Source organism: Curcuma longa, chromosome 16, assembly GCF_044706935.1.
Source record: "Curcuma longa cultivar G26 ecotype Majalengka, Jawa Barat chromosome 16, ITB_CL_G26_1.1, whole genome shotgun sequence".
Lineage (NCBI taxonomy): Eukaryota > Viridiplantae > Streptophyta > Magnoliopsida > Zingiberales > Zingiberaceae > Curcuma > Curcuma longa.
In genome coordinates, this window is record NC_133876.1 from 90,622 (window position 1) to 101,772 (window position 11,151).

General features: G+C 35.3%; 1 protein-coding gene across 5 annotated transcripts; it reads left to right on the top strand.

Moving 5' to 3' along the window:
- The first annotated feature begins 2,230 nt into the window (after window positions 1-2,230).
- Window positions 2,231-9,747, top strand: LOC141847888 (transcription factor GTE6-like). Of its 5 annotated transcripts, XM_074735990.1 has the most exons (7): window positions 2,231-2,384; window positions 5,416-5,522; window positions 5,613-5,801; window positions 5,965-6,063; window positions 6,262-6,320; window positions 8,852-9,002; window positions 9,403-9,747. In XM_074735990.1, the coding sequence occupies exons 3-7, from the start codon at window positions 5,619-5,621 to the stop codon at window positions 9,574-9,576; spliced, it is 666 nt and encodes a 221-aa protein (XP_074592091.1). In that variant the 5' UTR covers window positions 2,231-2,384; window positions 5,416-5,522; window positions 5,613-5,618; the 3' UTR covers window positions 9,577-9,747. The 5 variants fall into 5 exon arrangements, with proteins under 5 accessions (XP_074592091.1, XP_074592087.1, XP_074592089.1 ...); XM_074735986.1 differs by lacking the exon at window positions 5,416-5,522 and having other exon boundaries at window positions 5,577-5,801; XM_074735988.1 differs by lacking the exons at window positions 2,231-2,384; window positions 5,416-5,522 and adding an exon at window positions 2,706-2,733 and having other exon boundaries at window positions 5,577-5,801.
- The last annotated feature ends 1,404 nt before the right edge of the window (window positions 9,748-11,151 follow it).

The following is an 11,151-nucleotide window of genomic DNA, read 5'->3' on the forward strand; positions in this document are numbered from 1 at the left end:
TAAAATAAGACCAATAATCCCATATCAAAATAACAGTTGTCATTGCTCATCCAAAACATCAACAACAATCACAACAACATCAATACAAGCAACTTAAGCTCTATTTCTCACATTATAAGCTCTCTATATCCAGCAAAGTGCTCAAATTTCAAATACTTTGACATTCTACATTTAGTATAATTTATTTAAGTTGTCATTATTATTATTTATCCAGCTCTATACCATTATTTAGATTTTATTTAGTATTATTTAGATTTTGTATAAAAGGTTTCTCCATTTCTTAAGGTTTTTAGAATGGAGAAAATATAGTAGTTTTGACGATTAATAATTTGCTAACGAATTGTTCGGCCGTGAAGTATAAATTTGGGATTTCTAAATCACATTAAATACTTGTGTCCTTTTTATTATTGTACTTCATTTTAACTGTTATTTCAAAATCAATTTTAATATTGAAAACTTAAAGTTTATTTCTGTTGCATATTTTAAAAAGACTTTTAATATCTTTTAATAATGCTATTCATCCCTTCTAGCTATATATCACCTTGATCTTATAATGCTTAGGGTATGATTGCATCAACGATTTTGACTTGTGATAATTAAATTGTCGATAGATTTTATGCACTAGCCGGCTAATGGTTAGATTAATAGAATTGTTGTTGGCGAGAAACAAAAACAGACGATAGACTTATTGAGACCGTAAATATCAACTTTGTGAAACAATAGAAAACTACAATGATTAGCAACCATGAAAGGTCTCTTTCTAAGTTTTATTTTTCTCGTATCTTTTATTTTTCCTTTTCTCATGCTTTACATCCCTATCCTCTATAGGAAGCATAGTTATAAAAATTTTCTTCACCTCTAGTGCTATCGAGAAAAAGAAAATTAGTGGAAATTTTGAGAAGTGATTCACTTGAAAGATCATTGATCGTGGAATAGAAGTTTAAGGGGCTGCCAAACCACATTATATTGTTGCTTTCAATTTACTTTCATCATTTATCTTCACTTATTATTATTGTCTTATTTTCAATGTGCATACTAATAATGTATGTAATGAGCAAATGCAAGCGAGCAAGAAAGTCTATTCACCCCTCTAGTCTCTTTTTTAATCCAATAATTGTTATCAAAGCTAAGCTATTCCATAGGATTAACCATCAAATATGTAAAAATTTCGAAGAGATGTCCATGTAAGAAGGATACAACACCACGATGCCCTCATTCTTTGACAACATCAACTTCACATATTGGAAAGAGTGAAGTATTATTCGATGATGAAGATTGATAATTAATTTATTGTTAGAACTTAGAAAGGGTTTTATGATGTTGCTAGATGAGAATGGATAAATTCCTGATGACTCTTCGTGGATGACTAAAAATAAAAGAGGGGCTAAATGGTGAATATAGACTCTCGCTCGATACAACAAGAAAATCCTATTATAGTTATAATGATTTTCAAGAATATACCATAATTGGTTAGAGTTTATAAAATAATAAGTAAAATGTAAAAATATTTTTATTTCCTTCTTCTATCAATTTCTTATTAATATATATATGCACATTATAATTTTTTTATAAAAAATTAGGTCCTAAAGGATCAAAAGTTTTCATATAATTACATATAGGCATGAAAAGCCATCATACATGTTTTCTTATTATTTCATTTCAGGATCCAACAGTGTCGATCATTCTTGAGCATACGACAGACAAGAACATCGAATCATGGACAAAGATCTAACGGTCGAGTTCCTTCGCTTCGCTATGTGTTTCATTCTCTCCATCTCCATAATTATAGTCGTTAATTTAGATTGAATCCATCGGATTGATCCACTCTGTTAAACAATTTAAATAGATTGAGTTAAAATTTTATCAATATATTTTAAAATGAATTCAAATGAACCAATCCGTCTAGATTCATAATACGAGTAGATTGACCTGTGATGGACTTAAGTTGATTCGTTAATTAAGAAAATTTATTTATTTTTTAAAATTTAAAATTAAAATAAAAAATTTAATGAATTAACCGATTTAATTCATCTAAATCGTAATTTAAATTTAAAAATTTTAATTTTATTAATTTAAATTTAAAATTTTAAAATATTTTTTAATTTTTTTAAAGATTCATCAACTAATTCGTTTGTAATCCATTTTGAATTAGATTAGTTTTACAATTTTTCAATCAGTCGTCAATTAATGGGCCGGTCCGCCCCCGCATCATCCGCAACTGGGGCATTCGTTGTGTCACGCGAAATCGGAACTCTCCTCCCTTGTCTTCGCTAGCCGCCTCGCCGCCGCCGGTTGAAGGAGAAGCGGTTTAGATCCGCTGGAGGGAGGAGTAAAGAACTCTTCCTACGCTCATCTCCGCCGGTCCGACACCTCCCCTTATTGCGGTGAGTTCCGACTAACACCTTTCTTCCCTCCTCCTCCTCCTCCTCCTCCTCCATACCAGCTGCTTGATATTTACACCCAGCAGTCGTACCCTTCTCCAACATCTCCTCTCCTTCCTCCTCCATACCAGCTGCCGAATCCTCCAACATTGCGCTTCACGTTCCCATCCGCCGCCACTCCTCATCCTGCCACCGCCTTATCCTTCCCTTCGTCCTCCATCGACATCACCCCACCTCACCTCCTTTGTCGACGTCCATGCTCATTACGTTTTTGATCGATTCTAAAAGCATCAGGATGTTTTCAAACACTTCCTTCAAATTTATTTCATAAGCAAGACTTCAACTTTTGAGAGTGAGCAAGTAGAGCACGCTTGATGCTGATCCTTTTATAATTTCAACGATTGATTCTGAAATGTATCTCTGCTACTTGCAATCAGTCCATGAACACCTATGGTTTGATTTCTTTTACTAAAATTCATCTTTTTATAGCAAGGTGAAGCATATCTTGAATGTACCCTATGAATAAGGTGGAATTCACATTCTGATAAAACTATAGATTAGCTTATGTGCCAATCATAGTTAAAAAAAACCACAGATTAATTTTAAAAAGAACTACTAGACAATATTAATCCCACCTAATTGGTTGTTTCAATCATGTGGATGTTCTATTTGGATTCTCTACGTGTGCATCGAGGTGCAACATTGACAACAGTTGGAGAGAAGGCAAACTACGTAGGTGAAGAATGAAGGATAACATGTAGAACGAGTTGTGGGCTTGGTGCATTCAAGGGGCGAGTAACTTGACAAGAGACGACTGCGGTGGTGATGTCTAAACTTTGGTATGGGAGCTATGAGAGTTGAGAGAATGTATCCTTGGGAGAGGGTACATCTCAACTTAGGCGAGACTCGATCATTAGGATTGTCAGAGTTGGGGTTCGACTAGTGAGCTAAGTTGACTAAAGAGTCAATTCATTGTTTGTGGTTGAATTGACTTTGCTTTTGCTTATGGTCTAAAGAATTCCAGTTGGCTGAAGTTATAATTGAAAAGTCAAAAGGAGTCGTTGATTAGATAAAATTGTGCTACAATGGTTAGATGACCTAAGGGCTGTAGTGGAGCAGTTGACTGATAGTGGAATCCAATGTGTTGATAGACTTGGGTTGAAGTGATTAGAGGAACTAGTCAACTTATGGTTGATTTTGTTGACTCATCGGGTTAAAGGAGATGAAAGCTATATAAAGGGGAGCAAAATGGACGTTTGAAAGCTTGCAAAATAGTGATTAGTTAAATCATATTGAGCCTTCCCTTATAATCCTTCAAGCCTTCCTCTCAACGCTTCTTGTATGCTAGTGTTGTAAGACGTTTCTCAACCTTTGGAGGTTATCTACGAAAGAGAAAGATAGTGGGCAAGAGTAGATATATTTGTAATTGCAGGAACAATCACTATTCACCCTCATCTAGCATATCAGCGATCACACTACACCGGTACTAATATCAATTTAAAGGAATTGGTAGTTCTATAGAGGCTTATACTTGTATATTATTTGAAGAAAATGTTACTAATGACTACCATCTTCAATTCAGTCTTTTCTTGAGTTTTTCATGATATTATTTTGGATAAAATTGTTTATAGTCAATGATCTTATTTTGGGTTCTACACTACCAAATAAAGTGAATGTTCTAAATCAAGTGGTCGATGCTCTTAATAGAAGATATTCTATACTTATCACTATACAAGTAAAAGGTGTTAGATTTAAAGTGCTTAAAGAACGTTATCAAGATGATCCTTATTTTGGTGAGATTTGGAAAATATGCCAAGATAATCGTTGATTGAGATAAAACTTTAGCGGTGTTGCAAGAACATTTCTATAACCCTTTCTACCTAAAGATGTTGGACTTTATATCAATTTTCTTATGATCATGAATCATTCAAAGGCCTTCAAAGAATTGGTAAAATGCTTACAAGATTGAACTTCCTGGACAATATGGTGTTTTAGCTAATTTTGTTGTTGTGGATACTATGTCTTGTCATAGAGAACATGAAAATGCAAACTTGAGCATGAGTTCATTCAAACCAAGGGAGATTTATGCAGATTACCAATGTGACTTCTTAACTTCTTGATCCTTTGACACTAGACCGTTCCGATCACTCGACTTTTTGATTGTGGTGTTTAAAGCAACTCAAAAAGTGCAGCAAAGGTACATCAATATAGTCAAACGTTGGAAAGATTTATCATATGGAATGCAAACATGCAAGCATTGTCTATTTTGGAACTTGGAAAGCTTATTTTGGTAGCTGAATATTTTTATTAAATTAATGTAGGAACTTGAGTTGTACAGGCACAATTTTTATTGAAATTATATAGGGTTTACTTGCTCTCTAGGCTTTGTAAGTATATAAAAGTACCATTAGAAATCTTTTGGAGGATAGTTTGAGAGAATGAATATTAGTTTATTCTCCTCTTTTTGAAGATTGATTTTTCCATCTCTTCAAGGTAGATTCCTTTTCACTTTTTTGAAGGTGGTTTTACCCCCATTTCTCTCTTGGTGGATTTCCTGCAAGAAGAAGACTTTTCTTTGCTGTGCTTGGTCTATTGAATATAGTGTCGACTATTACCTTATCTGCAACTTGTGCTTCCTCATCCATCCAGTGTCGGTAAATCTGCTGGTGTGGCTCAAAATTTTAAAGTAATTCAAAACCTTATCTCATAAGAGACAGAATCTACAAAGTAAAAAAACAATCATTGTATTATTTATTGTACGATGAAAACAATGAGTGAACTCATTTTAGGTCTTGTGATAACATGTCTCGTAACATCTTAAAATTGATTATGCTAGCTAAAATTAGTGAAAGTAGAAACAATTTTTTTATTCTAAACAGTAACAAAATAAAATAAAAATTAGATTACGAAGCCATGTTTCATAACAACTTTTCTTGCATCGATAGGTTTTCTCGTAGACCATGCCGAAGTCAAGTAAATTGCAATTTTCATGTTATTCTTGTTATAAATTGTGACAAATTTGTTTAATTACAAGCTTGGGCAAGGTCGTTGCTTGTGAAATGTATTTGCTGTCTGCTTCACTTGTCAAAACAGTTGAGCAGTATCCAATATTGTTTAAGAAGATATCCCTTAAAAGTTCAGGTATAATAATGTTATTTTTCCAAATAGTTTTACTTTATCCTTTTGTGCATCTAGATCATTATGAAGCCCATGGTTTTTGGTACAATCAAGAACCAGATGGAAGCGAAGGATGGCAATTGGTATAAGAATGTTCGTGAAATATATGCCGATGTAAGATTGGTTTTCACTAATGCAATGAAATACAATGATGATCAAAGTGATGTTCATGTAATGGCAAAGTCATTGCTGGAAAAATTTGAAGAGAAGTGGCTACAATTGCTAGATGAAGTTGCTGAAGAGGTTGAGCTGAGCGACTCTTATTTCTTCTCCCATCTTCTTTATGTCTCCCAGTCTAACATTTTGTCTCTGATTTTCTGCATGGATATTAGTTTCTGTTAACAGCATCAAATTCATCATAATATCTTTTTGTTATCTCTTCTCATTTTCTGGGTTTACTTGCTAGGAAGCAAGGCAAAAAAATGAGGAAGCTCAAACCCTTGCAAATATGCGGAATTCTCGAAAGGCTGCATATTCAAAAATAGCTAGAGAAACATACAATGAGGTAGCCTGAAATCTTTATATACTCAGAATGTGTTCTCGTTACTTTCCATTTCTGGGCAATTGTTGTATTTTTTTCCCACTCTAGTGGTAAGGCTGGAGTTATGTGACTTTGTTAATATTATCTTGGTACCGGTTAACAGGAACTAATCATGCTTGAGCAAAACTCTATTTTTTCCTAATTCTTTAGTCAAATTTTCAGCTTGATGAACTCAACTCGCAATTGGAAGAGCTAAGGGCAATGGTAATAAAGAAATGCAGGTAAACAATTTTGCCCCATCCATCATCCTTATAGAATATTATATGCACACAAACATACACTTTTTTCTGTTTTTTTTTTTGAAAGATTTAATTTAGCTAAACTGCTGAGCATCTATTGACATTTTGAAGTTTTGTCATTCAACAGATGCAGGACAAGCATTAGAAAACCAGCCTGACCTTATATCATTCTTAGCTACAAAATTCACTTGTGATTAAGTAGCAAAATATCTGATTAATATATGAATACCATGTAGGATGATAAGGCAGATAGAACTCCTGGGGAAGTTTTTGATATAGTTTCAGTCAAGGTTTAAAAAATCATTCCTAGCTAGGATATTGATCCCCAACCCAGAAACTGTATTGATGCCTTGTTGGCATGCCGGCAGTTGGTTTTGGTGGCTCAGATTAGGAGGATGGAGGCATCAAAAAGAAGAATCCTATCAGATTCTTTTTGTCTTGATGGTTTCTCTCCCTAACCCTATTCACCTCCTCATGTCATCTGGAGCATATTGCAATGGAAGCATCAAAGAGTTGGTTTACATGTCTTGCACATGTTCCGCATACCAATTAGCTGGAAGAATGATATGCTTCATTTATGCTAACTGAAGGGATTTTTATAACATTATATATTCACTTCATGCCATCTATATCAACCATTCATCCTATTTTAGATAATTGTATTTTTCTCCTTAGTTCTTAACTTCTGTACAACTAATTTTAATGGTTATTTGAACTTCCATAGTAGACATTTATACCAACTTAAGACAGTTATTATGTAATTTCATAAATGAGTTATGCTTATTAAGTACAGATGTAAGATTGAAAATTTTCCCTTGTGGCTAGAGAAATATGATTGTAGTCGTACCTCCATGCAAAATTTTTCTTCAGTTTTGGAAATAATAAAACAATTCCAGCACACGTGAGGGTTTTTAGGGATCTATTTATAAAATATGTTAGGAACCTCTGTGTAAACAAAAGGATCTATAGGGTGTAAATTGTAAAGATATAATAATGACTAAAAATAGAGGTAAAGGGCAGTACCGAGGGATTAAGCTGATTGTAACATGCTATCACAGCCCCATGATAACTGGAAAATAACCTGATGATGTCACACTGCTAAGATAAAATCACAAGCAATAGATGAAATTGCAAGATGCAAGATGCTAGCATCAATCTGATTGCCTGAGCTAGCATCTTGCAATTTCATCTCTTGCTTGTGATTTTATCTTAGCAGTGTGTCATGATCAGGTTATTTTCCAGTTATGTTTTCCATCACCTGCTCTGTCAATTTCCTCTCAGTTGCATGTCTCAACCCATCAACTGGCTTGCTGTGAGCAGGAACCATTTGTCAGTTCTGATTTCCATCACCCACCTCTGGCAATTCCCTCTCAGCCATGCTTCCCAACCGCTCAACAATAGCGCCATGAGCAGGGATCCTTTGCCAGTTCTTTTGATAATTGGGTTCATAGGCATCTTCCTTTGAAAGAAAGATCACAGGGCATTTCTTTTCTGACTGTCTCTGAGAAGCCCTTGAAGTACTTACCTTATTCTTCACATTTTCTGCAAAATAAATGTAGTCTCTTTCAGAGAGAACCCACCAATTTCTCATCTCTGGGAAATCTTACAATTATGCAGAACTTCACAACAGTTGACCACTGCATCACAGTTGCTATGTCAGAACCTACAGTTGTTACAATTAAAAACAGAGCTAACTGAAAACTACAACAGAAACAAATTGAAAGATAACTTCAGTCAATGAAAAAAATAGTTTTATCCCTTTGCTTCAATGCATAGTTACCACTTCCTATGTGAAAACCATTGATAAACATGGAGTTTCTCTGCTGTTGGGAACTGCTGATTTATCTATTGTCATTATTTCCTTTTTGTTCATTTGCTATGGAACATGTGGATTAGATTTACCATCTTTACAAAACCAGAAAAGTGTAACTTTTTGCATTCGATCTTTGGATGTATGCACGTTAAAATTTTCCCACATAAGTAATTCCCAATTTTGTTTTTCTGCCTATTGGGTTTGGTGCACTATTCTGGGATGTGCATATCAAATAAACTCCTACCTGAATCTGAAAATATTTCATCTTAATGAATTTTTAATAAGGATCACATATTGCATCAATTTCCAGTTCCACTTAAAGGAAGATTATTTCAAACTTGAAAGTTGGTAAGATAATAGATAATTGAATATCACATGATTACAAACATTCTAGTTTTTCTTGTTCCTCTTCGCTTGCCAACATATTTAATGGTATAAGAAATTCTTTCCACTTATTTAAAGAACATTGAAATACTAGTTTCACTTTAGAAAATGTAATCTGTTATTTTGTCAGCAACATAACATTACTTCTAGGAAACTGGCTATCATACAATACTTCCAACTCAAATATAGGACACCGGCAATTGTGTGCAGATGGTATAACCTCTTTCATTTAGTCTGGCCATCATGATTTTCCAGCAGTGTGAAAGTGAACCACGATTATGATGGTGTGACTAATGTTTAAATTTATTTGTTTCAGAAAAATGACTACAGAGGAGAAAAGGAAACTTGGGGTTGGCCTTAGCACTTTATCTCCTGAAGATCTTAACAAGGCTCTAGAGATTATAGCTGAAGACAATCCTAGCTTCCAAGCTACTGATGAAGTAGTGGACCTCGATTTGGATGCACAGGTATTTCTTTTTCTCTTTACATATTGTGTTACTGTACTAGAAAAACTAGCCAATGCAGTTAAGAGAACTAACCTCACCTAAGCTCAATGTTATCTTATAGACCTTTGGGATTGAAATTGCAACTTTTGCTAGTGGGTCACTACGTTCTTAAGAGTCTTTCCATTTGTCACTACTTTTCCAGTGACAGTGCATATGATTTTCACAGTTTTGCCAGTGACAGTGCATATGCTCTTTCACAGATGTGCTAAAAGTGATTCACTTTACTCTTCACGTTTCAGATACCAATCTGAAGTTCGTACTGATAACATGTTCTTATTTTGCCATTCTGATAGTAGCCTTCTTCGGGGCATTATTATCACTTATCAGAGAATTCAATTTGCTTCTCTTTATATTGGTGCAGAGTGAAAGCACATTGTGGAAGCTCAAATTCTTTGTGAAGAGGGCATTAGAGAATCAAGTAAAGAACTCTGCAAGAAAGCCGGATGACAACTTGAAGCGAAAGAGAGAGATTATTTGTGAAGCTTTGGTGAAGAGTGCAGCAAAGAAGAGAAACAAAAAGCTTTCGGCCTTATGATGTTGCTTGATCTTATACATGTAAATGTAACCATGTTTTTGTCGCTAAAATAATTTAGCAGGAACTTTTGAAGTAGGTTGCCTTTATTGTTGCCCAAGATGTTCGAAAGTTTTTTTCAACCTTTAAACAGCTTTTGACAGAGTTAATACTTATGGCAAACTAATTAAAAAGTTTAGCAATATGGTCATGTATAATTTCTAATGCTTCCTCTAATTAATGGCAGTGCATATCGATGTGGTATATTCGCTTTATGTTATGGCTGACTAGTACGTGAGAGAAGAAGGGAAAGAGAATAGTAGAAATATGCTTGATTTATTTTCTAAAGATTAGTTGATAATCCTTTTTCTTTCTCTCTTACCTTGCCGTCCAATTAAACGCAGTCCATCTAATATCTTGATGTTTATCGATTGAGAAAAAAAAAACTCTTTGTTGGCCAAGGAAGCAGTGTGATGTGGACATTGTTGCCCCTTAAATAAATGGTTCATGAGTTTTAATATTTAAATAAAGAGTTTAAAATAGATAGTACATTTATGTTTTGATATATATATATATATATATATATATATACATACGAATTTGCTACGTTGCGGTCCGTATCCTGCGCGATCCATGCGCACTCCTCCGACACCTTGCCACTGCCGCCACTGTCGCTTCGCCGTCCGGCCACCGTCGGCTGCCGCCCCGGGCAAGATGGAAGCGCGACTCACGGGCGCACCGCCTGGCACCGGATTCCGGTCGGATAGTGGCCGGAATCCGACGAATTTAGCCGGAAATTGATTGCTAGTGCCGAGCGGCCGATTCCGACCAAATCGCGATTGGAATCCGGCCAAATCGCAGTCGGAATCCGGCCAAATTCCGACCGGAGACCGGCCGAGGAAGGACCGCCGGCCGACGGCGGTGATTGTACTAGGAGAGAAGATGTCGCAAGTGAGCATAAAGGAAGGCACGGAAAGAGTCTATGGCCTCAGGGTATTCGATGGATGAAGAATTTGGTAGAATAGTACACAGGTGGAATGAAAAGGATGACATGAGAAGAGAATTAGATGGCTTAGTGCATTCAAGGGCTTGAATGAGAAACTTGATGAAAGAATTGCTGAATAAGATAAAAGGCAGCTATTGAATTGAAAATTGCATGAACTTGTACTCGAGCGAAGTAGAATTCAATTTAAGTAGGCTCAACTCTTTGATATGCCAAGTCAAATTAATATTTTATTGAAATAATAACTAGAACTTGATGCAAAAGTTATTACATGTGATTTGATGTAAGGATATGATGTAGTAGATGGAGTCATAATAGAATCAGTTAGATCTAGTGAAATAGATAATGTAGGTGGTCGATCAGATGACATGAGGATCAGACTGTTGACCTCGTGGATCAATCCGTATGATTCAATCAAAGCTAGTCGACCAGGTGCAAGTGGTCAACCAGATGACATGAGGATTAGACGGTTGACATTGTGGATTAAATCTGCATGATTCAATTAGAGTTGGTGGACTAGATGGTGTAGGTGGTTAACTAGAAGTGCACGCATGGAGATTTGAAGGCAACATGCGCGATCTGGATTTGAAATTCTG

Bases quoted from the DNA above. Each gene is read 5' to 3' on its own strand.
- LOC141847888 (XM_074735986.1), top strand. From the start codon at position 5,583: ATGAAGCCCATGGTTTTTGGTACAATCAAGAACCAGATGGAAGCGAAG. The intron at 6,064-6,261 runs GTAGCCTGAAAT...TCAAATTTTCAG, and splicing joins CTAGAGAAACATACAATGAG to CTTGATGAACTCAACTCGCA. The intron at 6,321-8,851 runs GTAAACAATTTT...TATTTGTTTCAG, and splicing joins ATGGTAATAAAGAAATGCAG to AAAAATGACTACAGAGGAGA.